Below are 27,647 nucleotides of genomic sequence, written 5' to 3'. Positions count from 1 at the left end.
CTGATAGCTCAGAGCCTGGAGCCTGCTTCGGATTCTGTGTCTCCCTCTCTCTCTGCCCCTCCCCTACTCATGCTCTGTCTCTCTCTGTCTCAAAAATAAATAAAATTTTAAAAAAATGTAAATCAGTATATAAACCAAAATTATATAAGCTTCATGGAAGAAATAGCATTTGACCTAAGACCATAAAGCATAGTTGTAATTTGGTTTTGCATGCCTTGGGAAATTGGACAGGGGAAGGGGTTCTAGGTGGAAGGAAGAAAAACAGTTATAGAGATGGGGAACAACATAGGGTGTGTTGTTAGAAATCCTCACTCACAGTGTCTAGCTAAAAATAGGGTAATTGAAAGGGGAAAATGGTAGGTGGTGAATTTGAGAGTAGAATCCATTAGTTAATATTTGTTATCTCTTCTATGTCAGGCAGTATGAGCATGTTTCCTGTCATTTCACTTAATCTTAAACACTTTTGTGAGGTAGGTAGGTATGGATCATTTTTATGGGTGATAAGAAAACTAAGCCTAAGAAAGGGAAAGGAACTTGCCTGAGTTAATAGTGTAGTGGCACAGTTTAACCTGCAATTGCCTTACCTTCAGAGCCTGAACTCATAATTGTCATGCTTTACTGCGACCTAAAGTGTTAGTTATTTTTAGTGTTACATAGGTTGGGGCCAGATGGAGGTTTTGGTTTGTAAATATAGGTATCCCTCATTTTGTGCTTTGCAGATATTTTGATTTTTTTTTTTAAACTAAAGGTTTGTGGGAACCCTGCATTGAGCAAATCTGTCAGTGCCATTATTTTTTTTTTTAATTTTTTTTTAACGTTTGTTTATTTTTGAGACAGAGAGAGACAGAGCATGAACAGGGGAGGGGCAGAGAGAGAGGGAGACACAGAATCGGAAACAGGCTCCAGGCTCTGAGCTGTCAGCACAGAGCCTGACGTGGGGCTTGAACTCACAGACCATGAGATCATGACCTGAGCCGAAGTCGGACGCTCAACCGACCGAGCCACCCAGGTGCCCCAATGTGCCGTTATTTTTAATAACATTCACTTGTGTCTCTGTCACATTTTGGTAATTCTTGCTCTGTTTCAAACTTTGTCATTATTATGTTTGTAATGGTAATCTGTGGTCAGTGATCTTTGATGTTACTATTTTAATTGTTTGGGGGCACCACAGACTCTGCCCATATACAACAGTGAACTTAATTGATAAATGTTGTGGGTGTTTTAACTGCTCCACTGATAGGCTGTTCCCCATCCCTCTCCTTGGGCCTCCTTGTTCCCTGAGTCACAACCGTTAGGCCAGTTAATAACCCTACAGTGGTCTTTAAGTGCTCAAGTGAAAGGAAGAATAGCATGTCTCTCACTTGAAATGAAAAGCTAGAAATGATTAATCTTAGTGAGGAAAGCATGTTGAGAGCCTAGATAGGCCAGAAGCTAGGCTTCTTGTGCCAAACAGCTAGCCAAGTTGTGAGTGCAAAGGAAAAGTTCTTGAAATTAAAAGTGCTATTTCAGTGAACACACAAATGGTAAGAAAACAGACTTACTGTTGATATGGAGACTGTTTCAGTGGTCTGGATAGTTCAAACCAGCTACAACATTCCCTTAAGCCAAAACCTAATCCAGAGCAAGACTCTAATTCTCTTCAATTCTGTGAAGGCTGAGAGAGGTGAGGAAACTGCAGAAGAAAAGTTTGAAGCCAATAGTGGTTGGTTCATGAGGTTTAGGGAAGGAAACAATCTCCGTTTACATGAAAGTACAAGATGAAGCAGCAAGTTATCAAGAAGATGTAGCTAATTAATGAAGGTGGCTACACTAAACAACAGATTTTCAGTGTAGATGAAACAGCCTTATATTGGAAGAAGATGCCATCTAAGACTTTCATAGCTGGAGAGGAGAAGGTTAATGCCTGGCTTCAAAGGATAGGCTGACTGGCTTGCTAGGGCCTATTGCAGCTGCTGACTTTAAGTTGAAGCCAGTGCTCAGTGACCATTCCAGAAATCCTAGGGCCCTTAAGAATTATGCTAAATCTACTCTGCCTGTGCTCTGTAAATGGAACAACAAAGCCTGGATGATAGCACATCTGTTTACAAGGTTTATTGAGTATTTTAAGCCCCCTGTTGAGACTTACTACTCAGAAAAAAGATTCTTGGAAATGTTACTGCTAATTGGCAATGCGTCTGGTCACCTAGCGCTCTGATGCTGATGTGTAACAAGGTTAAGGTTTTCATGCCTGCTAATACAGCGTCCATTCTGCAGCCCATGGATCAAGGGATAATTTTGTCTCTCAAGTTTTATTATTTAAGAAATACATTTCTTAAGGCTATGATTGCTGTAGGTAGTGATTTCTCTCATGGATCTGGGCAAAGTAATAACTTTCTGGAAAGGATTAACCATTCTAGATGCCATTAAGAGCATTTGTGATTCATGGGAGGAGGTCACAATATCAACATTATCAGGAGTTGGAAAAAAAATTTTTCCAGTTCTCATGGATGACTTTGAGGGGTTTGAGACTTCAGTGGAGGAAGTAATTGCAGATGTGGCAAAAATAGCGAGAGCCAGAATTAGTGGAACCTGAAGATATGACTGAATTGCTGCAATCTCATGTCAAAACTTAAATGGATGAGGAGTTGTTTCTTTGGATGCGTTCAAGAAAGGGGTTTCTTAGGATCAAATCTATTCCTAGTAAAGAAGCTGTGCAGATTGTCGAAATGACAAAAAGGATTTGGAATATTACACAAACTCAATTGATTAAACAGCAGCAGGTTTTAGGAGAATGGACTCCAATTTTGAAAGAAGTTCTACTTCAGTAAAATGCTATCAAACAGCATTGCTACAGAGAAATCTTTTCTGAAAGGAGGAATAAATTGTTGTGGCTGACTTCATTGTTTTCTTAAGAAATTGCCACAGCCACCCCAACCTTCAGCAACCACCACCACCCTGATCAGTCGGCAACCATCAATATCAAGGCAAGACCCTCCACTAGCAAGGAGATTAAGACTTGAATCACATTCAGTGTGGATGATGGGTAGGATTTTTTTAGTAACAAAGTATTTTTACATTAAGGTAAGTAAAATTTTTTTTAAACATAATGCTATTGCACATTTAATAGACTGCAGTATAGTGTAAACATAACTTATATGCACTGGGAAACAAAAATATTGACTTTATTGCAGTGGTCTAGAACTGATACTGCTGAGGTATGCCTGTATAGGCTCATAGAATCCTTCTGTGGAGAGGAAGATCTCTAAAAGTATTTGGGGCATTGGCATGATCAAAACTCCATAGGAAAAAGTATTTTATTTTATTTGGTAATCGTGTATAGCTTGTATTATCTGGTGGTGAGTGAAGGTGGGGGAGACCTATGTGGGAAGTTGTATAGTAATACAGTGAGCAATAAGGAGGGTTAGAACTGGGGCAATGGTGGTAGAAGAGTAGGGAGAGAATGTGGAAGTGAAATCAGTGAGACTTAGGTATTAAGCATCAAGAGGAACAGGAGAGAAGAAAAGTCAAGTTGCCTGGGAGGATAGCAGTGCCACCATAGAATCAGACCATGAGAGGAATACTAGCCTTACAATTGGAGAATTATTCTAGATCTCCTGCATTTAGTTGATAATTTGGTACCAGAGGATGGGAATGCAACAAGGATGAGTGATTGGATTTGGGAACCGTTTTAGAGATGATCTTTGAAATCATAAAATTTGAGACTCTAGGGAAAAATTCAGAACAGAACCATAGGAACCTATATTTAGTGAATGGGAGGAAGAAGACAAATTGAAGAAGAGATGGTTAGAAGTGGGCATACAAGATTAACTCGAAGCGAAGAAGTTAAGAGAAAATGGTTTTAAAAGATGAGGTAATTGGGGCACCTGGGTGGCTCAGTTGGTTAAGCTTTGACTCTTGATTTTGGCTCAGGTCATGATCTCACAGTTCGTGAGATAGAGCCTCACAATGGACTCTGTGCAGACAGCTCTGAGTCTGCTTGTAATTCTCTCTGCCCCTCTCTTTCTCTGCCCCTTCCCCCCCCTTGCACACGCACTCTCCCAAAATAAGTAAACCAACTTAAAAGATGGAGTATTTAATGCTGTCAAATACTGCAGAAGAGAATGAGATACTAGACTAATTAAGCCAAGGAAAACTGGCTATATATGGAAAAAGAAAAAATCAAGTTAGAGCTTTATCTTGTCCAAGATCAGAGTAGATTCCAGGTTGACTTTAAAATTGAGTTCAGAGGTGCTTGGGTGGCTCAGTCAGTTAACCCAGCTCTTGGTTTTGGCTCAGGTCATGATCTCACGGCTTCATGGGTTTGAGCCCCACATCGGGCTCTGTGCTGACAGTGTGGAACCAGCTTGGGATTTTCTCTCGCTGCCCCTCCCCCCACTCATGCTATCTCTGTCTCAAAATAAATAAACTTAAAAAATTTAAAAGAAAATTGAGTTCAAAAAAATTAAATTATAAAACCTTTAGGAGAAAATGTGAATAGTGAACTTATTTCTGAATAAATTTGATTATATAGGAATATAAAACTCTTCTGTGCATTTTATGTCCCAGTATGTGATCTATTCTGGAGAATGTTCCATGTGCACTCAAGAAGAATGTGTATTTTGCTGCTTTAGGATGAAATGTTCTGTATATATCTGTTAAGTCCATCCAGTCCAGTGTGTCATTCAAAGCCATTGTTTCCTTGTTGATTTTCATTTAGATGATCTGTCTATTGCTGTAAGTGGGGTGTTGAAGTCCCCTACTATTATGGTATTATTATCAATGAGTTTCTTTATGTTTGTGATTAATTGATGTATATATTTGGGTGCTTTCACATTTGGAGCATAAATGTTTATAATTGTTACATCTTGTTGGATAGACCCCTTAATTATGATATAATTCCCTTTTTCATCTCTTGTTAACAGCCTTTATTTTAAAACCTAGATTGTCTGATATAAGTATGGCTACTCCGGCTTTCTTTTGGCGACCATTAGCATGATAGATGGTTCTCTATCCCCTTACTTTCAATCTGAAGGTGTCTTTAGGTCTAAAATGGGTCTCTTGTAAACAGCGTATAGATGGATCTTGTTTTCTTTTCTGTTTTATTACCCTGTGTCTTTTGATTGGAGCATTTAGTCCATTGACGTTTAGAGTGAGTATGAAAGGTATGAATTTATTGCCATTATGTTGCCTGTAGAGTTAGAGTTTCTGGTGGTGGTCTCTGGTCCTTCCTAGTCTTTGTTGCTTTTGGTCTTTTTAGGGTTTTTTTTGTTTTTGTTTTTTGGTTTTTTTCCCCAATCTTTACTACCCTGAGAGAATCCCTGTTAAAATTTCTTGCAGAGCGGGTTTAGTGGTCATGAACTCCTTTAGTTTTTGTTTGTCTGGGAAACTTTTATCTCTCCTATTTTGAATGACAGTCTTGCTGGGTAAAGAATTCTTGGCTGCACATTTTCCCGATTCAGCATATTGAATATATCCTACCACTCCTTTCTGGGTTGCCAAGTTTCTGTGGATAGGTCTGCTGTGAACCTGATCTGTCTTCTCTTGTAGGTTAAGTACTTTTTTTCCCTTGCTGCTTTCATGATTCTTTTCCTTGCCTGTTTTGTGAATTTGACTATAATATGCCTTGATGATAGTCGGTTTTTGTTGAATCTAATGGGAGTTCTCTGTGCCTCCTGGGTTTTGATGTCTCTGTCTTTTCCCAAGTTAGGAAAGTTTTCCACTATGATTTGCTCACATACACCATCTACCCCTTTTTCTCTCTCTTCATCTTCTGGGACTCTTATGATTCCGATGTTATTCCTTAATGAGTCACTAAATTCCCTAATTCTTATATCATGCTCTTTTGCCTTAGTCTCCCTTTTTTTTTCTGCTTCATTATTCTCCATAAGTTTGTCCTCCATATCACTGATTCACTGCTGTGCTTTATCCATCCTTCCCACCGTGGCATCCATTCAAGATTGCAGCTCAGTTACAGTATTTTTAATTTCATCCTGACTAGCTTTTACTTCTTTTGTCTCCACAAAAAGGGATTCTAATCTGTTTTCAACCCCAGCTAGTTCCTCTGTGTATTTTCAAATATAGAATTAAAAGTGGATGACAGATACTTAACCAATATGAAAAGCGATAAATTGATATCCTCAGATTATAAAAGGATCTTACAAATAATAAGTAGAACTATTCTCTTATAACAGAAAAATGTATAAAAGATGTATGCAATTCATGGAAGAAGAAACTCTAATGGCTTATAAATGAAATATTGTTGAACATTAACATTTTTATTTACCAAATTAGTAAAGACTTCAAAATATTTAAATACTTTATGGTGAAGTGGACATTTTCATAACTAGCTGATGGGAGAACAGATTAATTATTATCTTTGAAAATATTTTTAGTAATATTAAATATTAAAATATCTTCAAGATATTTGTATACTTTAACCCAGGTGTTCTATTCTGACTTTCTGTAGGAAATAGGAATTACCTCCTCTTCCCCCACCAAAAGAAAAGAAAATGATTAGATGATATTTCTATGTATTAGAATTTTCTATAGTCATTAGATATTATAAATGTTTTTTTAATAATTTGGGGGAAATGCCCAGTATATAATGAGTAATAAAACAAACATTTGCTCAAGATAGGAAACATTGTATGATTACATACAGAGCCGGTGAAATAGGACTGGCAAGAGATAGTTCCATGTCTTAATGGTAATGATCTCCAGAAGGCAGGACTGAAGGTGATTTTTATTTTATGATTAGAAGTTGTTTTTCACTTTGAAAAGTGAAAGTCTTTGAAAAACTAAAATATACTAAGTTCTTTAATAGCATAAATACAAAAAGTTATAATGAAGGAAAAAAGAACTGTTTTGAAGAGCAGTTAGGATTGAGGAAGTGTTTTAGGTTGAGGGGTTTGATTGTGTTTATGAACCGAGAGAAAAGATCTGGAAGAAGGAAGATGATGGAAGATAGAAGAAAGGTGTTAAATGATGATGAAAAGTCCTAGAAGATACAGGCTGAAATCAAAAACACAAAGACAAATTAGCTTTGAAGTAGTGAAGAGACATTTTTCCCCCAAGAGGGGAAACAAATAAATGAAGATGATAAGAGCACAGAGAAATTTTTTTGATTGATTTTTCCTTTTTTTAATGAAAGTTTATTCTTAAATGTACAATAGGAACTAAGACAACACTTCATCCTAGCTATAGTTGGCAATAGATGCTGTAACAGACAGGGAATTCAGATGTTTAAACAGGAATAGAATTAAGGAACACCATTGCCTCAGGCACAAGAACAGGTTACTTTTTGTCAGGTTTCTTTCTTTCCTTTTTTTCCCTTTTTTGTTTAAGAGAGTTCAAGCAGGGGAGAAGGTTGTGGGGGGGGGGGGGAGGGAAGGAAGGGGGAAGGATCTCAAGCAGGCTTCACGCTGAGCGTGGAGTCCTACATGGGGCTCAATCCCACAACCCTGTGATCATTGACCTGAGCCAAAATCAGGAGTTGGAACTCAACTGACTAAGCCATCCAGGCTTAGAAATCTTTCCAGATTTCTTAATTCCACCTGTAGGCCCTTCCCTGCAGCCTTTGATTTTAGTTCCTTGAGTTTCTTTTCTTCTTTCTGTTTCTGCTTGAGTGTTTTATCTTCCTTGTTCATCTTCTTGGGCTGTCTCAGGGGCTTCTGCCACCTTCTCAGCTGGACATGGCACCTACCTCCCCTTTGAAACAGAGAAAGTTTAAGGTAGATGAGACAATTGAAGGATAGCAGATAATTATCATGTTAGGGAAGAGGCAGGATGACGGTCATCTACAGATTGGAAATGTGGTCAAAAGTAGATTTAATATGTAGAAAATGGTTGATTTCCAAGCAGTATGTATAGTCCAGTTGAAGTTGTTAAATAAGGTCAACTGTAGCTTTTGTCTCAGTCTCTAAAATGAACAAGCTATAGGAAACTGATGCCTGCCAGTATAAAAAGATGGAGACTGAAGAAACAGTTTTAATTTCTTTTTGTCTTTTGCCTAAGTCTCTTTAATTGTACAGCACCTAGTAAAAGTCCTTTGCCCTACCAAATTACTATTAATTTTTATTAGTATTAATTTTAATATTAATACACCAATCCCAGTGAACCTGTGGCGTAGGCTGTCATAGTCCTCTGTCATTTCTAGCTTTTTAGCTCCTAGGAGATTTGAGCTGTGATTTCTTCTTTTTAACAGGAAAAAAGGTGCTCACTTTGGCAGCACATACACTAACAGGAGGGAAGAAAAGACTTTATCTTATTAGACATTGGTAGTGAAAATCTACAGACTTTTCTTTCTTTCTTCTTTTTTTTTTTTAATTTTTTAATGTTTACTCAGTTTTGAGAGACAGAGAGCAAGCAAGGGTGAGGCAGAGAGAGAGAGAGGGAGATACAGAATCTGAAGCAGGCTCCAGGCTCCAAGCTGTCAGCACAGAGCCCGATGCAGGGCTCGAACTCACAAGCTGTGAGATCATGACCTGAGCCAAAGTCAGATGCCTAACTGACTGAGCCACCCAGGCACCCCTACAGACTTTTCTTTATTGGGCACAGTGGGAAATTTATGAGGACCTTTATAGAATAGTCTACTCCTTTAATTTGGTATTTTACCTAGTTTATTTACTCTGCTAAAATAGACCTGATTTTGCACCTGGAACATTATTTATTATTACTTGTTGGCCCCTGAGAATAGTAGTAGAAAAAGTAAATGAAGGATTAGTTGTAATGAAAAGATTGCTTGGGGTTAGGGGATGTTGGACTATAGTGAAGGAATGAAAGGTACTAGGAGAAGTAGTACCCTGGGATGGAACCCAAGTGGGACTTGAAGAGAGCTGATGGACTGTGAATATAGAGTGGGTTAAAGGCCATGATGAGACTGAATCAAAGATACGGTGGGAGGCAGGTAGAAGAAGTAGAACGTTGTAGGTAGAGAGATTTGTGAGTTTAAGACCTAGGAAGGAGGAACAATTTCTAAGTATCAAGGACATTTAAGGAGTCATCCTACTACTCAGATTGTCAGATAACTATATTGAGAAACTGAGGCCAAGGTGTTAGAAGAGTAAACAGCATGGATGTTGAAATCTCCAAAATTTTAATCCTCAACCCCAGGATATTGCATTTTTGAATCCAGTTTCTGGATTTCCCCTTTGTCATAGCAGATTTACCTCATGTCCCAAATGTTTCTCCTTCCTCACATATACCTGAAACTTGACTAGCACTGACGTGCATGGAGATTTAAGTACCTTTTCTTTGGTCAAATAACTTCTTAATAGCAGAGCCAGAGCTAGAAACCTCAATTTTCCACTTTTGGTCCATTCTGCCATTTGTTGTGTACCTTCTAAAAGGCATTAAGAACCTTAATTAGTTCTTAATATTTTTAAGAACTAACTAGTAATGTGTTGAAATAGTATGGAGAGGCAATACTCAGAGTCTTAAAGGGGTATGCTACTCAAAAATGGGTTTGGAACTCAGCACCTAGGGGTAGAGGAGCAGTGTCAAAGCTGACTCTTCCTGCATTCAGTTCATATTCTGGGGTGACTTGGCCTTCCTGTAGGAGTCAACACTAACCAGGTGCTGACTGCCCGTTACTGAGCTGTTCCTTTTATTCAAAATAAGCATTTGAGGGGCGCCTGGGTGGCTCAGTCGGTTAAGTAGCCGACCTCGGCTCAGGTCATGATCTCACAGTCCGTGAGTTCGAGCCCCGCGTCGGGCTCTGTGCTGACAGCTCAGAGTCTGGAGCCTGTTTCAGATTCTGTGTCTCCCTCTCTCTGACCCTCCCCCGTTCGTGCTCTGTCTCTCTCTGTCTCAAAAATAAATAGACGTTAAAAAAAAAAAAATTAAAAAAACAAAACAAAACAAAATAAGCATTTGAGGCACCCACAAGGCAGTCTTGTCATATCTTACTATTCACACAGATCACCTGGGGATCTTATTAAAATTCTAGTTCTGGTATAGTGGCTCCTGGGAGAGGAGTGCAAGATTGTGTATTTCTTTTTTTTTTTTTTAACGTTTTTGAAATGTTTATTTATTTTGAGAGAGAGAGAGTGAAGAGGGGCAAAGAAAGAAGAGAAAGAATCCCAAGCAGGCTCCTCACTGTCAGCATGAGCCCGATGCAGGGCTTGATCCCACAAGACATGAGGTCATGACCTGAGCCAAAATCAAGAGTCAGTCACCCAACCAGCTGAGCCACCTGGGCACCTCAAGATTGCGCTTTTCTAATAAGCCTCCTGTGTATTGCCTTTGCTTCTTTTCCATATTTTGAGTTCCATACTTTGAGTAGAAAAACCCTAAAGAACTTTAGGGGAGGGGCACCTGGGTGGCTCAGTCGGTTAAGCAACCGACTTCTCAGGTCATGATCTTGTGGTTCGTGAGTTTGAGCCCCGCATCGGGCTCTGTGCTGACAGCTCAGACCCTGGAGCCTGCTTTGGATTCTGTGTCTCCCTCTCTCTCTGCCTCTCCCTGGTTGCACTGTCTCTCTCTCTCTCTCTCTCTCTCTCTCTCAGGAAATGAATAAACATTAAAAAATTAAAAAAACTTTAGGGGAACATAGTTTGAATATGATTTAATATGTGGTCATGCCTCTCAATATTAATTTCTTGAATTGATTAGATATTACTTTGTTCAGGGTTATTCTGAATAATTAATACTGTAGTATGGATTGATACTGCATAGTGGTTTGCTGCTTACCAGATAGTAGATAGCAGAGCCTTAGCTGAGGCTTCTTCAAACTGTCTAAACTAACGCTCTGCTGTCTAATTCATGGCTAGGTTTCCCTGGGAAAAGTAATCAAGTATATTTAGCTGACAGTGGTAAAAACTTTCGATCTGACATTACTGTCCTCCCCTCTCTTTTCTTTCTTTCAATTTATGTCATTGCTTTGAAGAAATAACACCTCCCTTTTAAAAAAGGTCTGTGGGCACCTCTGTTCTAATCACTAATTTTCAACATTTTGTATACCGTTTTCTGGGATGGAAAGAAAACACCTTGTCTCTGGAAAATAAGTATACTTCTTTCTTCTGCCATAAAACAGTCAACCCTACCCTAAAACTGAAGAATATTAAGGGCCAATGGAAACCAGGAAAATTATGGTGACATTATCTGGGCTTAAAATAGTGCCCTTTCTAAGGCATTGGGATTTTGAGAATTTGACTCTGTTCCTGCTTATACAGGGCCTCCAAAGACTTAATTTGAAATCTGAACCAGCATACCTAATAGTTTTGAAGAGTCCCACATGTTTCTGTTGCCCTTAGGCAACTCCTCACTCTTGCTGCTGGGTGGGCTCTGAGGGTTACATATAAGACTCTACCCAAGGGCTATTCACGTACTTGATAAGGCCGGCCAGAAATTTTAAGTTTTGGTCTTGTTTTTTATTAAATTCAGTGAACATTCATTTTCCCCTCCCTTTCCCCACTTCTTACCCAGAACAAATCCAAATGGATCAGATGAACCTGAGGATTCAGGGGCTGGTGAAAATAGGAAGGTCAATGGGAATAATTCTCCATCACTCTCAAATGGCGGTTTTAAACCTTCTAGGCCTCCAAGACCTTCACGACCACCTCCACCTACCCCACGTAGACCAGGTGTGTATTCCAGCCACACACTAGGGATGTAACTGTCAGTACTGTGATTATAAATAACGTTCTGTTTGGGAATTGATCCTCAGATAAGAATCAGGAGACTCTTTCAGGTTGGTTTTCTAGCGGTATTTTTATATTTAAGATTTTGGCCCAGAATGATCTTTCTGTAGGTAGACAAAGGTATGCTTTTCCATAAGTTTTTCCTCTAGGGAAAATCTATTGAGGCAAGTGGTTTATTGAAAATGAGAAATAAAATGAGAGCCCTATGTGCATTATTCATATCGTCAGGGATCTGGTTGCTTTTCTCATTATATCCTTTAAAAAGACAGTTAGTAAATGGTGAGTAACCCAACAATGCTAAATGATATTCAGATTTTGAAGCAAAAATTATACAACCAATGAACACATTTTGTGTAGTAAAAATGTTAACAGCTCTAGGTAGAATATCCATTTTCCCTGATTAGCCAGAATAGAATCTTTAATCATTTATTATTTCCCTCTGCTAGTATGTGGACAGGGAATGTATAAAAAAATTAAACCAAATATTATTAAAAAGTAAATTGGTTGTCTACAAATAATTTTCTTTTTAATGTTTATTTATTTTTGAGAGAGAGACAGAGCATGAGCAGGGAAGGAGCAGAGAGAGAGGGAGACACAGAATCAGAAGCAGGCTGCAGGCTCTGAGCTGTCAGCACAGAGCCCAATATGGGGCTCGAACTCATGAAATGCGAGATCATGACCTGAGCCAAAGTCAGATGCTCAACTGACTGAGCCACCCAAGTGCCCCTACAAATCATTTTATTAAAAACTTTGTTTTTAATTATACATCTTCCCCTGTTTGGGGTAAAAATTGTGTTAATAATATATTCCCAGTCTTTAAAATCATATACTACTTTGTCAAAATATTGGTGACTTCTCCCGGTAATTGTTTTGTCAGGTATTTCTTGAAGATGTACTATGTACAGTGCTATTGCTTAATAGTCATAACATCAAAAATTGGTCTTTGATATGCAGGGTTTCATAGAAAAGACAGTTTTAAGGATCTGAAAAATTACTAAATGAATTTATAACACCAAGGGATACCAATGCTTTCCTATTCTAAAAGTTTTTATTTCTGTGGCATCAGGAAATCAGAATTTGCATGTGCTTCATAATTAGTAAAGAGACATGGAGTAGATAGAACCCAAAAAGTTATTTTAAAAAGTTGATTTTATTTAAGTTATTTTTACCTACATGTCCACATCTTAAATTTTCTGTGTCATCTGCCTTTTAATTTTTTTTAAGTTAAAATTCTGTCCTGAATTTAGATTTCTGAAAATAAAAGATTGTTGTTTTCCACAAATCTTTTATAGCATCTGTCAATGGTTCACCATCTGCTACTTCTGAAAGTGATGGATCCAGTACAGGCTCTCTGCCACCAACAAATATAAATTCAAATACATCTGAAGGAGCAACATCTGGATTAATAATTCCTCTTACTATATCTGGAGGCTCAGGCCCTAGGCCATTAAATACTGTACCTCAAGCTCCCCTACCACCTGGGTAAGTAGCTGTTTTTTGTTAACATTTGTTTGCTTTAGGCTTCTGCATATACTTATTAATAAGGAACATAATACTGAACTTCATTCTTTAAAAAAGCATCTTCAAGCAGTGGTAACTGGTTTTGGTGGGTGGGGGGGCTATATCTAGAGTCAGACTGGACAAAAAAACCTCACCACATTAGCAGTCATCCTCCTCCTCATTTCCAGGGCATACTTTTTTATTTTTATTATATTTTTTTTATTGAAGGACTCTAAACCATAGAAAGTTAACTAGTGCCAAGTAATAGTCACCAAATTCAGATTGCTTTCTCTTTGACAGGGAAAAAAAAACCCACTTCTTAAAATACTTTTCGACCATCATAAAGTCATTATGGCAAAGTAGTAAAAATTTAGGAAACTGATGGGAATACAGGCTGGTGCAGCCACTCTGGAAAACAGTATGGAGGTTCCTCAAACTAAAAATAGAACTACCCTACTACCCAGCAATTGTACTACTAGGCATTTATCCAAGGGATACAGGTGTGCTATTTTGAAGGGACACATGCACCCCCCCCATGTTTATAGCAGTACTATCAACAGTAGCCAAAGTATGGAAAGAGCCCAAATGTCCATCAATGGATGAATGGATAAAGAAGACATGGTGTACCTATACAATGGAGTATTACTCAACAATCAGAAAGAATGAAATCTTGCCATTTGCAACTACGTGGATGGAGCTGGAGGGTATTATGCTAAGTGAAATTAGAGAAAGACAAAAATCATATGACTTCACTCATAAAGTCACATATGAGGACTTGAAGAGACAAAACAGATGAACATAAGGGAAGGGAAACAAAAATAATATAACAACAGGGAGGGGGACAAAACAGGAGACTCATAAATATGGAGAACAAACTGAGGGTTACTGGAGGGGTTGTGGGAGGGGAGATGGGCTAAATAGGTAAGGGGCACTAAGGAATCTACTCCTGAAATCACTGTTGCACTATATGCTAACTAATTTGGATGTAAATTTTAAAAAATAAAAAAATTTCAAAGTAAATAAATAAATGGCTTATGGAAAAAATAATTTAGGAAACTGATAAAATTAGTACTCATAACCCCATTTTAATCTCCACTAATTATTTTAAAAATTAATAATACTCTAGTAGTTTATGTACATATATACATTCTTCACATTAATCCAGAGCTTGGAATCTAATTAAAATTAATTGGCTGATAAATTAATAAACCCTTATGAAATTTTTAATTGCTAAACAGGTATTATTTGTCTGCATAGTTGGGCCATTTTCCTTTTGCAAAACCTACATGGGAACCCAAATGAGAAAGTTATTTGTGCAAGGGATTACCATACAGAAACTGGTACTCTCCAAAGTAATTGGTACTTTTTTTTTTCCTTTTAAGTTTGTTTATTTATTTTGAGTGTGCACACTTAAGCAGGAGAGGGGCAGAGAGAGAGGAAGAAAGAATCCCAAGCAGGCTCCGTGCTGTCAGCCTAAACCAAGAGTTGGACACTTAACCAACTGAGCCATCGAGGTGCCCCTAAAGTGATTGGTACTTCTAAGCTGTGATGGCTTATTCCTGTCTTCCTCACTTTAGGGATTAACATACCAAGGAGACTAGAATACTCAGATTGACTTTGTCTGTTAAACTATGCAGAGACACAGCTGATAAAGTCTTAGTTTTTGATTTCAGTTCTTCTGGAATGCAAATAGTACTTTGCCCTTGGCTCAGTCTTTCTTCAGATTTCATAACATTAATTACAAGCATTTTTTCCCCACTAAGTTTTGCACATTCCATGATCAGATTGAGATAGACTTTATCACCTGAGTGCATCTACCTCAGACCTCTTTAGAAATACAAGGAATATGGGGCACCTGGGTGGCTCAGTCGGATAAGTGTCTGGCTTCAGCTCAGGTCATGATCTCGCGGTCTGTGGGTTCGAGCCCCACGTCAGGCTCTGTGCTGACAGCTCAGAGCCTGGAGTCTGTTTCAGATTCTATGTCTCCCTCTTCCTTGACCCTCCCTGTTCATGCTCTCTCTCTGTCTCAAGAATAAATGTTAAAAAAAAAAAATTTTTTTTTAAAAGAAATACAAGGAATATCTTGAGCGGATACTTCTGCAGAAGAAAGCTTACTTTGTCATCCTCAGGATACCAGTCTTGCCTTTATTCATAAATTCTTTTGGTATCTTCTTTATATATTGACATACTTATTTTTCTCAGTTCTTTAATGTGGTCATATAAGAGAAAAAAGCAAAGACAAGTGCTATAGCAGCCTTTTAAATTTTGTGTTTAAGTTGGGAGCAGAGAGTGGACCAGCATGGGCGAGTTTACTACGTAGATCATATTGAAAAAAGAACAACGTGGGATAGACCAGAACCTCTACCTCCTGGGTAAGTATCTGAATTAAGGAAGAAGAAAAGTATTTATTTAGAACTATGGATATCTGTACAAAATCTTCCTTATATCCCTACTTTTCCTCTTCCTTTCAGCCTTTTCTGTATCCTCTTTGTGTTGTGGTAGATGCAACTAGAAAGAAGAGAAAGAATTGACTGAGCATGATGATGAGCATTGAATTGATTTTCATTCATTTCTGACCTCAAGATTTTATAGGTCTTGCTGTTTCCAAGTTTTCCTTTCTATACTTCATTCAAATCACAGGGTTTTAGAATTAGTTTCATCAAGAGTAATTATTTAACTGAATAAGAATCATATCCCCTATCATATATATGAAGATAAAGTCTATTAGTATATAATAGTGAAGTAATTGTAGAATAGTTGGGGCAATAAAAGGATATATTAATACATGATGTTAAACATTTATCATTTACATTCTAGAAAATGGAAGAAAATACTTGTGTTCAAGGGAAGTCAGTAGCAAACTTGGGGACATGTTTAATCTTGCTAGTAATCTCAAGTACACACATGAAAGGTATTGTTTCACTTGTTAAATTAGCAGATAATATCCAGTATTGATGAGATTGTAGAGAAACTTTACCACATAACATTGCAAGTGATAGTATAAATTAGTTACAACTCTTGCAGGAAGTATCTATAACTATAGTAATGCACTATAGTAATCCTCTCCAGGAAATTTATCCTAAGAAGTAAATGCAAGGAAGAAAAAAAATTGGTGTATTAAACGTATTTATTATTTTACTTTTTGTAATATGAGAATATTAGAAACAACCATAAATAACAAAGTAGAAATCACCAAGTTATTGTATTAATGTTTACTTAATATTATGCACCCATTTGAAATGATCAGTAGTTGTAATCTTATAGAAAAAGTTGTGTCCCTGTTAGAATTGCAACAGTCAGAAGAACATTGGAAAGAAAATGAGAACTTGTTTCTTAATTACTGTTTGAGACTTACTCACTGAATATACATTGTTGTTTTTAAAACCTGGTGCATATTAAGAACTTTTAAGAGAAATTTTTAGAAACTTCCTTTTATATTCACTTAAAGACCATTAAAAATATATATAAAATAAAAGAGTTAGGTAAATGAAAAGTAGTTTAAGGTAAAATCTTACCAATCCTGCACCAGGGCCAAGATGAAGTCCTGTTCAGTTCATATCTGTATCACAAATAATTGTTGAATTAGGTTGTTTTTGTCCTGATTTAGCTGGGAACGGCGGGTTGACAACATGGGACGTATTTATTATGTTGACCATTTCACAAGAACAACAACGTGGCAGAGGCCGACATTGGAATCTGTCCGGAACTATGAACAGTGGCAACTCCAACGTAGTCAGCTTCAAGGAGCAATGCAGCAATTTAACCAGAGATTCATTTATGGGGTAAGCAGCCTGCTACACTATAAATTTAAGAGTACTAGACTTTATTTTATTTATTTATTTTTTTCAACGTTTATTTATTTTTGGGACAGAGAGAGACAGAGCATGAACGGGGGAGGGGCAGAGAGAGAGGGAGACACAGAATCGGAAACAGGCTCCAGGCTCTGAGCCATCAGCCCAGAGCCTGACACGGGGCTCGAACTCACGGACTGCGAGATCGTGACCTGGCTGAAGTCGGACGCTTAACCGACTGCGCCACCCAGGCGCCCCAAGAGTACTAGACTTTAACCTTTCTTTTTTTCTTCATATGAAATGTTAAGTACTAAAAAGGCAAGTAAGATGGCACCCAGTTGTTGCTGTTGATAAATATATATTTAGACCTCGTCTCGAGTATTCTGTGCCTGTGATCTATTCTTACCTCTTTGAAACTTCTGACATTCAACATCCTTTGCTTTGTTAATATCAAAACTAAAAAGTAATTAGGAAAACTTAAAATTCATGGATAAAAGAATAATAAAAATAAACCCAAGCAGCGTGAAGAGAATTAAAACAGTTTTAAATTTCATATTGCCTCGCTTATCAGAATATTTGAAGGTTTGGCTCTAAGAGCACCTGACTGTTAAGTGGCTATATAGAACTGATGACAGAATTGAATCATTTTGTGACATATGAAAATAAAGTTAACCTAATACATTGGTGCTCTAGGAGACTAAAGAAATTGGATTCCTTGTATGATTATTCTAAATATATTTTTCTGGTTTCAAAATTGTATTAACTTTGGTATGCAAACATCTCCTTTCTGGAAATGGTTTAAGTTTTACATATTTTCCTTTAGAGTAATGCAATAATAGCAAAAAGTTCACCAAAGTGTATTAACATTTTATTGTGTAGTCTTTGATGCTAGGAATTTTATAGTCTCTCAAATCATAAAGTATTACAGATCTTTTCTCTGAAGAAAGGAAAATGGTTCTTGGAGAAATTTGATTCTGTGTGCCAAACAAGAAGGATTTATTTGAGTAATACATAGAACTTAAACAGGAGAAAATCTCTCCAAGAGTTCAGGAGAAGCTGACCTGCTTCATTACCATTTCTTCCCTTTCACCAACATTGGTAGCATCCCTGTTAGAATACATCAGAGTAAAAGCCTGTCCTCTGTAGGCATTATTTTTCCCTCTTTTCTCCATATTCCTATCTATTTCTTGGATCTCATCACCATAATAGTTTTCATTCACTGATAGAGACAAATTCGTCTTTTTTTTTTTTAATGTTTATTTATTTATTTTGAGAGAGAGAGAGAGAAAGAGACAGCACAAGTGGGGCAGGGGCAGAGGGAGAGGGGGAGAGAGAATCCCAAGCAGGCTCCATGCTGTCAGCGCAGAGCCCGACATGAGTCTTGATCTCATGAACTGTGAGATCATGACCTGAGCTGAAATCAAGAGTCAGATGCTTAACCAACCGACTGAGCAACCCAGGTGCTCAGACAAATTCATCTTTATCAGCAGCCTTCCCTTCACTACCTGGTTTTGATTAAGATACTTTATTTCATATGACAATTTTTCCTTCCACCTTCTATAGGCAACTGTTACTGTATTTCTCCCCAGTGGTTTTAGATGTGAAATTAATTTGTCTTTTGTCTACCTTACCCTTTTCATTTTTTTTTTTCCTGTACTGTTTTACATCTTCCTTTCTTTCTAAATTATAATCACCTTTGGTATGCCTGGCCAAATTTCTTCTAGGTTTGAATGCCTAGCTTGCCTGCCTTCTTTAAAGCTATTTTCCACATGGGTGTCCAGTGGAAAGAGCATGGGCTTCAGAGTCAGACATATGGGTTCGAATCCTGGTTCCACAGTTACTTTCTCTGTATGATTTTGAGTAAGTTACTTAATCTCATCAAGACTCATTTACTTTAACTATTAAAGTATGAAGATACTTCAGAGGGTTTTTTTGTTTTTTTGAGGTTTCTGTAAAATAAGGTTCCTAATATGGTTAAGACATATTAGATGCATAAAAATGTTAGTTTTCATTTTTTCTTTCCCTCATATCCACATTGTAAATGTGTGCTTTAGCTTACTTTTACAGTACTTCATCTTTTTTTTTTTTTTTAAGTTTATTTATTTTGGGAGAGAGAGTATGAGCAGGGGAGGGGCAGGTAGAGGAGGAGAATTTCAAACAGACTCCAGGCTGTCAGCTCAGAGTCCAATGTAGGTCTTGAACCCACAAAAACTGTGAGATCATGACCTGAGCCAAAATCAAGAGTCAAATGATCAACCAATGAGCCACCCAGGTGCCCCAACAGTACATGATCTTTTAAGACATTCTTTTCAGAGACTGATTTAACATATTTCCAGAACACCAACAATGTATATTGCTTCATTGTAAACTTCACCAGTTTGATACTTGGAGTCTTTGGAACTTTTCTTGAATTGCATCTTTTACCTCATTGTGCATGTTCTATTTTTTTTCTTTTCATTTTTCCCCCTCTTATCCAAAAGAATCTGACCATTTTCCTCTTGTTACAGAATACTTTTAAATCCTAACTTAAACAGCCTATTTTAGTTACCCTTAACATAGCTAGCAGTAACTAGCAGTAACTGAATAGCTAGCAGTAACTGAATTGAATGAATTGAACATTCTTAATATCAACTACTTAAAAAGGGGTGGGGTGGTTGGTGACATATTGCTGAGAAAGTCTGTTTTATTAAATGGCCTTTGTTCCAGGTCAATAGACTGTCATACACCTAGCTTTTTTTTTTTTTTTTTTTTTTTTTTGAGAGAGAGAATGAGAGAGAGAGAATGTATGAGCGGAGGGGTCTCAGGGAGGGGAGAGAATCTTAACTAGGCTTCACACTTACTGGAGAGCCCAACATGGTGCTCAATCCCGTGACCCTGGGATCATGACCTGAACTGAAATCAAGAGTCAGAATCTCAACTGACTGAGCCACCCAGACACTCTGCATTTTTTTTAAAAGTAGGCTGCACACCCAACTCATTACCCCAAGATCAAGAGTCACATGCTCTACTGACTGAGCCAGCCAGGCATGCCCCTACACCTAGTATTTTTAACCTCAGAATGGAAATGATTGATGATGGAACATTGTATAATGGCTCTTCCTGGCCTGTGGTTTCAACATGTATGTCCCCAACTTATTTAACCAGGGAGAGCCAGTGGAATGGGCTAGGGTCTTAGAAAGTTATCAAAATAGTTTGTCATATGCCAGACTTTTCAGACATGTTCCATAACCAGGGTTCAGACCTTTTATGGTGTTTCTTCCTGGCCTCTCTGCGCTCACCCCTTTTCATAATTGTGTCTGTCTGGAGGAGCAAGGCCAATTCTTGACAGGTCTGTCTTCCAAGAGCTATTAAATCAGAAATAGAGCATCTCATATGCTTTAAAACTTTGACAGTTAACCCAGTTTCTGTAATAAGTCAATGACAAGGAGAAAAAAAAAAAAAACAGACAGTAGGGGGAACTGCTATAGATCAAGACTTAAGAGATTCGGCCAAATGTAATGTGAGGACTTAATTAGTGATTGGGTATTAGAAAATAAAATTAACATAAATTCTTTGTTAGGTATGTAAGATGTCCACAAATTTTAGAAAGACATAGGGGTAAAATGACTCAATGATTCAGCAAAGAAGAGAGGGATAAAAAGAAAATTTGGCAAAGTCTTGATAGTTGTTGAATCTTCATGCTGGACATATGGGGTTCACTTTCCTTATTTTACTTGTATATTTTTTTCTATTAATAATTTTTGTTTGAAAAGCAGTCTTTTGTTTGCTTTTATCTTACTAAAGGAGAAAGGTTTTAACCAAATCTTCCTCTGAGAGACCATATATTATCTTCACTTTATTATACATTTAAACCAGAACATACCCATTAACCCTGCATAGAGTCACTATGGCTTTTGCTTCTCTCTTACCAATGGTTGACACCTTTTTCCAAATGATTTCCTTTTATCTAGCCAAACTTCTCTGTCTCCACCAATGTGGTCATTGGAAATAGAAATTTAAGAAGTCTTCTATACAGATCTAGGCTTGTCGACTTTCAAACTGGAATTCTTTCTTTTTACTCATCTGACAGCTTGTTCTTCCTGCTCCCCAACTCCCATGGTATATACAAATATACCATGTTTTGTATTTAATTCTCTTTGAGTTAGAAATACAAGGTTATTGTCAGCCATCCAGTGATTCTGAGTACTGTTTATAAATGACTCTTTGGGGATTTACATATTTCTCTAATTACTCATTTGTAGCTGAACAAGAAGAAAATGGTCCTTTGGGGTTGAGGATTATGTATTTGTAATATTTAAATTTCAAGTAATTTCAAGCATTAATGTTTACAAAGATTTTCTTTCTTTACCAGAGTGTATTGGCATTTATCCACTGACCATGTGACACATCTCTTAAGATGTGAACTCTGCAAGAGTGTGTTATGTTACATATGGCCGGAGAAGGACATACTAGAACTCATAACCTTGCTTTCAGGTTATCTGATTAAGTTGTTCATTATTTCACCTTTTTGTTGTTGTTGTTGTTGTTGTTATTCTTTTTTAGAATCAGGATTTGTTTACTACATCGCAAAATAAAGAATTTGATCCCCTTGGTCCCCTGCCTCCTGGATGGGGTAAGTGACATGATTCTTTTTAATTGCATTTGGTCATTTTAAAAATCAGGTATTTATGGATGATAGCCTGTTCTTGCCTGAGTGAATGTCTGGAGGCTTTTTGGGTGTGTTAGTTTAATTCAGAGTGCCAAGTGGGTATTAAATTGCCCAAAAAGGCATTAAAGTTCAAGTTGACTTTCTTATTATAATTAACTTATATTGGAATTCAGAATTATTTTACTCTTTTAAAGGTTAAAAATATTTTGCTCACTTAGCAATAAAAAGAAATGGATTATTTATACAGCAATCTGAATGGACCTCAAGGGCATTATGCTTAGTGAAAAAACTCAATCTTAAAAGATTACATACTGTATGATTCATTTTATGTAATATTTTCAAAATGACAAAATTACACAAGTGGAAAGCAGATTAGTAGTTGTCAGGAGCCAGAGCCAGTTGTAGGTGGGTGCAAATACAGGAGTTAAGAATATAAGTAGTTCTTACATGGTGGTGAAATAGTTCTGTATCTTAATCATGGTAGTAATTACACAAGTCTATATATATGGGTTAAAAGTGCACAGAACTATACATTCGTATTAATGAATTCAACTTAAAAATTGGTGAAAATGGAATAAAGTCTAGAGTTAACAGTAACATACCAGTGTCAGTTTCCTGATTTCGATACCATACTATGGGTATATAAGATCTTACCATGGGGAAAAACTGGTGAAGGATCTGTGAGATTCTTGGAATGATTTATGCAACATCCTGTAATAATTATCTCAAAATAAAAAGCTTAAATATTTTGACCACATTTATGCTTCTAAAACACTGTTCATGGGTGCCTGGGTGGCTCAGTCTGTTGAGCGTCCGACTCTTCATTTCAGCTCAGGTCATGATCTCATGATGGTATCAAGCCCCTGCACTGACAGCAGGGAGTCTGCTTGGGATTCTCTCTCCCCCACCTGTGCGTGCGTGTGTGTGCATGCACGCATGTGCTTTCTCTCTTTCTCAAAATAAATAAACTAAAAAAAACACTGTTCAGAACGGGTGAGTTGATGTAATCTTGAAAGAAAGTGAAAAAGGGAGCATCTTATGCTGGTGACATTGTGCCTTGCACTGGTGGACATGGCATGTTCTATTAATTCAACTTTGTTAATAGATTTTAAGATGGGCCTACTCTACCAATTTTGTTTTATAGTATCATATAAGTCATAGCATAGTAGCAAGGTTCCAGAATAAACATGGCTTCATAGTTTTGCATGGAAGCTGAAGAGAGTTTAGAAAGTAGAAAACAGCAAACCCATTTATGGAACTACTTGAAGTTTTATCTTTAAGAGCCACAGATATTTCATAATTTGGGGGCTAAATTCCAAAATTAATATTTCTAGATAGTCTTGTTGGGAGGCACTGGCCTTTAAAATACATTGCTCTAGCATTACTTTATTGAGGAATGGAGAAAAAAAATGATGTGTCAACATCACATGAATCTGGACAGTAAATGATACTGAATACTGTGAGAAGCCCCATTGCTCTTAGAGTTATTTATCTTTAGCACTCTTGTGAGACAGATAAAAAATGTAATAGATCATACTTATAACTGTTATTGCTATTATCGTGTAACAAAGGGAGGGCATATGAAAGTGAACTGTGAATTTCTGTTTCACCAAAGCCTGGCAGTATGATAAGGAGTCTTGTGTGTGAGTTTCAGAGTGGAGAATACATGGTTGGTATGAAGTACTTTAGAAAAGGGGATGTTGCCTTTATGAAGCATATTGAACTAGATCTGTCAGATTGCATTCCTACACATGGATGATTTTCCCAGCTTTATTTCTAGAATTGTCATATGTCCATGTTACAGAGGAGAAATTGATGCACCGAAAAGATATATCTGAAGGTCATGTGTTATCCTCTTAATTTTATTGCAAATAAACCATGACCCAATTAGCTTTTGTCAGAAGTACAGACCATTTTACTCCTCCTCCAGAGCAGCTGTAGGAAAAAATGGCCCCTTGCCCATAGAAGCATGAATTGTTGGCTATGTTGCCTTTATTCAAAAAAGCTTTTCCTGCAGGTTGGTGCCTTTTGTATTTATTATTATCTTCATCACTAGGATCCTTCTCATTTTCACTTTAGCCAACAACACTTCCCTAAAATACTGCCTCTAAAGACCCAATCCCAGGTTACCCAAGTTATCAGAATCTTGGCTTGCTTATTTTACATTCTGCTTATTTTTATGTTTCACACTTCAGAAATTGAGGTATACCCCTCCTCCTAAATGAGTTTATGATCACCCTGTTACTTAGAACACTGCTTCATGACTCTCTGCCTTTGGGGCACATGCCTTATTTGTGGAACCAGTGACAACATTGATATATTGTAACAAATGAAACTCTACCTGACATATCCTCAGGATTGACCCAGGAAATAAAACCCCAACTTACAGCCTGTGTTTACATTCTGAAATTGACAGCATTATTTTTGTGACACAATATGTATTTTATTTTACTTTTTTAATTATTTTATCTTGAGAGAGAGAGCAAGGCGCCCCGACATAATATGTATTTGAAATCCAGCCTCCTCACCCTTTCAGACTTTTTTGTGCTTGGACTAGACATTACTGCCTCACAAGCTGACAGTGAAGAATTTTTAATACATGCAAACTAAAGAGGCTGGAGTACAAAGAATGCTTTGGTTCAACAATGTAGTCTAATAGGGCTTTGTATAACTGGTTTTACCCATCAAGTCTAAAGATATTTTCTTATTTTGAGACCTGCTGTGAAAGAATATGTAGAACAGCAGTAAGCTTCTGTTTTTTACTGTTTTATTCAAGTCAAGAAGTACTCTGATCTGCATTCAGGTTTGATGTTCAGTAATCTCAGTATTGTTTATCATGTGACTTCTTTCAACAAAGGAAGAAATCAACTCTATAGCCCATCTCATTAAAAGCAGAGCCTTCAGTTAGCAAGTGCATCCACCTTTTTGAATTTTGTTTTTCACAGCTTGTTCCAAGAATTGCTGGTATCAGCAGTGTATACTTAGAACATAGATAGAAAATCAGTTTTCTATTAAATTTATCCTGCCTCATGTTAACTTTTGAAGAGAAAATTGCTCATCCTGAAATCTGAACTTATATGGCAGCTATACACTTAGGGTATTACTTTTAGATTTAAAAAAAATTACTTCAAAATTATTTGAATACAAAAGAAGTACAGATTTTACAAATATATTTAAAATTTTTAAATTTAATATGTCTGCCAAGAATATTAACTAATATTATCGTGTAGCCAGCTATAGCACTGTGGATGCTTCTTTTTGCTTCAGAGACAGACTTAAAGTTGGTTACATTTTACACTGAAAATGCCATGAGCAGCAAGGCAAGTATTAATATTCACAATGTATCACAAGATGCAGAATCCCGTTTGTCTGTATATTATGCACACTTGGGGTTCTATTTCCATTTTAGGCTCAAATGATGTAGAAAGTACCTGAGATGTCAGGATGAGGTTCATGATACTCACCAGCATACCCCTTCTAACCTCACATATCCTTACTCTACTCAAAATCATGAAATTAGTGCTGGAGATATAGTTAAAAGTTACCAAATACTAACTTGACATAGCTATATAATTTGGCCTAAGATTTGTCCTGCAATAACTTGCTTAGAGAATGATTCAAGGGACCTAAATGTTACTTGAAAAATAGATACCAATTTTTCAAACCATATGAAATTAAAAATGGTTTTATCAGCTTGGGATTAAGCTTAAAATTTTGTTTGAAATTGTTAACTTTTAGAAACTATGTTTTTTTTTTCAACGTTTTTTATTTATTTTTGGGACAGAGCGAGACAGAGCATGAACGGGGGAGGGGCAGAGAGAGAGGGAGACACAGAATCGGAAACAGGCTCCAGGCTCTGAGCCATCAGCCCAGAGCCCGACGCGGGGCTCGAACCCACGGACCGTGAGATCGTGACCTGGCTGAAGTCGGACGCTTAACCGACTGCGCCACCCAGGCGCCCCAGAAACTATGTTTTTTTAATGTTGGAATCCATTCTATATTCTTTACTACTTCACTTAATTCATTTTGAGACATCAAAAAAAATTCAGGTACAGGAATTATCTTTTGATGAAGAATTAATTAGTAATAGAACAGAGAAGTCAATAGTTCAAAACAACAGAGCTTAAAAATTTTTTAACTATTTGGTTATTAAAAGAGAAAATGATATCTGCATGTCTTCTAAGCCCTAATGAGAAAGCTCAGGGATACAGGGAAAATTTTGTAGGACGGGATAAGAAAACAAGAAGAATCCTAAATAAAGCAAGAGGCAGACAGGGAAAGAAGTAACAGTTTCAAAGCCAATATATTAAAGAACTGAGCACTCTGTCCAGCCTTTGTGTAGAAAGTAGGATTTGGAAACCGAGTGTATTAAAGAACAGAGTATATTTTGGAACACTGTCTTCCCTAGTTGAATAATGCCTAGCAATTAACGAAGAAACAAGTTGTGTCCTCCAACCATTATTATTTTAAGAAATGAGTTGATGGGGTATGCAAAAAAAATCCCTGAATAGAGACCTGAGTTTCCATTCTCTCACTGCTATTTAGTTCTGAGATTTTGGGCAGATCACTTAACCTATCCAAGTTTCCTTATCTTCCAGATAAACTGAAACCGTCTACTCCTGGGACTGTTAAGGATAAAATGAGGTCATGTATGAAAAGTTAAAACGTTAATTATTCTTGCTGCCTTTGGTTAGATTGAACAGAAAGGTCCTGGGGGCAGGACATTGTGAATTAAATCTATTCAGTTTCTAGGCTGTAATGATATTTTTATGACTCTAGCAAGTATATGAATTTAATACTCAAAGAATAAATCAAATCTTTTAAAGTTGTGATTTAAAAACTACAGGGGCCCCTGGGTGGCTTAGTCAGTTAAGTGTCCATCCAACTTTTGGTTTCAGCTCAGGTCATGATCTCACAGTTTGTGAGTTAGAGCCCTATGTCCAGCTCTGTGCTGAGAGTGTGGAGCCTGCTTGGGATTCTTTCTCTCTGCCCCTTCCCTTCTTTTGTACTTTCTCTCAAAAATAAATAAACATTAAAAATTAAAAAAAAAATTTTTAATGCTTATTTATTTTTGAGAGAGAGAGACAGAGCATGAGCAGGGGAGGGGCAAAGACACACACACACACACACACACACACACACAGAATCTGAAGCAGGCTCCAGGCTCTCAGCTGTCATCACAGAATCTGAGACAGGGCTTGAACTCACGAGCTGTGAGATCATGACCTGAGCCAGACCTGAACCTGAAGTCAGACGCTTTACCGACTGAGCCACCCAGGTGCCTCCCCGCCCCCATTTTAACTACAAAATCCATGCAATGACAAATGGGCAAATTCAGCACATTTTATTTTACTTTGTAGAAGACTATGCCAACTCTAACACTTCGCTTTTTTTTTTTTTAAGAGAAGAGAACAGACAGCAATGGTAGAGTATATTTTGTCAACCACAACACTCGTATTACACAATGGGAGGACCCCAGAAGTCAAGGGTAAGAAACTTTCAGTTACTAGTATATAGATAACCTCTTAAATATTGTACCCTGTTTCTGACTCAGTTATAAGAAAAATCAAGTTATGTGTTCTTTCCCCAAAGTTCTTAAACATTGCTCACCCATATACTTGAGAAAGAGAAAAAATTATATGATTTCATGTAATGAATGTGGCTTTCTTGAGAGTAGGGGAAAGAGCTCTCTGGTATATATAAATATACTGTGTATCCAAAGATTCTTATTTATAATTAGTAAGACTAGATTACTAATTCTAAAGCAGGGTTTTGCAACCTGGGATCACTGGACAGAATTCAGGGAATATGTGACTTAGGAGGGAATAAATACAGATTCAGTTTTACTAACCTTTACCTGAAATCAAGGGTCTCCTTCTGTTGTGATTGTAAACTGTAACCCTAGTAGAATTAGCAATGCCTAGGATTTTGCCATCATAGAAATCCTAGGTTTTTAATACCATATTGCAGTTGTTATAGTTATCTCAGAATACGGTTTACATAGATCATTGCAGGAACTTGCTAGTCAATATAGTAATGAAGAGACACATACTATTATTACAAGTTTGTCTTCTGTTATTGAAGTATGGT

General features: G+C 37.2%; 1 protein-coding gene across 4 annotated transcripts in view; it reads left to right on the top strand.

Moving 5' to 3' along the window:
- The window catches only part of ITCH (itchy E3 ubiquitin protein ligase), a 143,948-nt gene that overhangs the window by 80,229 nt on the left and 36,072 nt on the right, over positions 1 to 27,647 (top strand). For all 4 annotated transcript variants that reach the window (XM_015087599.3, XM_015087600.3, XM_015087601.3 and 1 more), the window contains 6 exons: positions 11,404 to 11,561; positions 12,911 to 13,100; positions 15,395 to 15,490; positions 16,726 to 16,900; positions 21,452 to 21,521; positions 26,961 to 27,045. In XM_015087599.3, the coding sequence (XP_014943085.1) occupies positions 11,404 to 11,561; positions 12,911 to 13,100; positions 15,395 to 15,490; positions 16,726 to 16,900; positions 21,452 to 21,521; positions 26,961 to 27,045 (774 nt within the window). The remainder of the gene's footprint in view (positions 1 to 11,403; positions 11,562 to 12,910; positions 13,101 to 15,394; positions 15,491 to 16,725; positions 16,901 to 21,451; positions 21,522 to 26,960; positions 27,046 to 27,647) is intronic.

This window comes from Acinonyx jubatus, chromosome A3, assembly GCF_027475565.1.
Source record: "Acinonyx jubatus isolate Ajub_Pintada_27869175 chromosome A3, VMU_Ajub_asm_v1.0, whole genome shotgun sequence".
Lineage (NCBI taxonomy): Eukaryota > Metazoa > Chordata > Mammalia > Carnivora > Felidae > Acinonyx > Acinonyx jubatus.
Note: the sequence above shows the minus strand (reverse complement) of the source record. Positions and strands in the feature narration are given on the sequence as shown.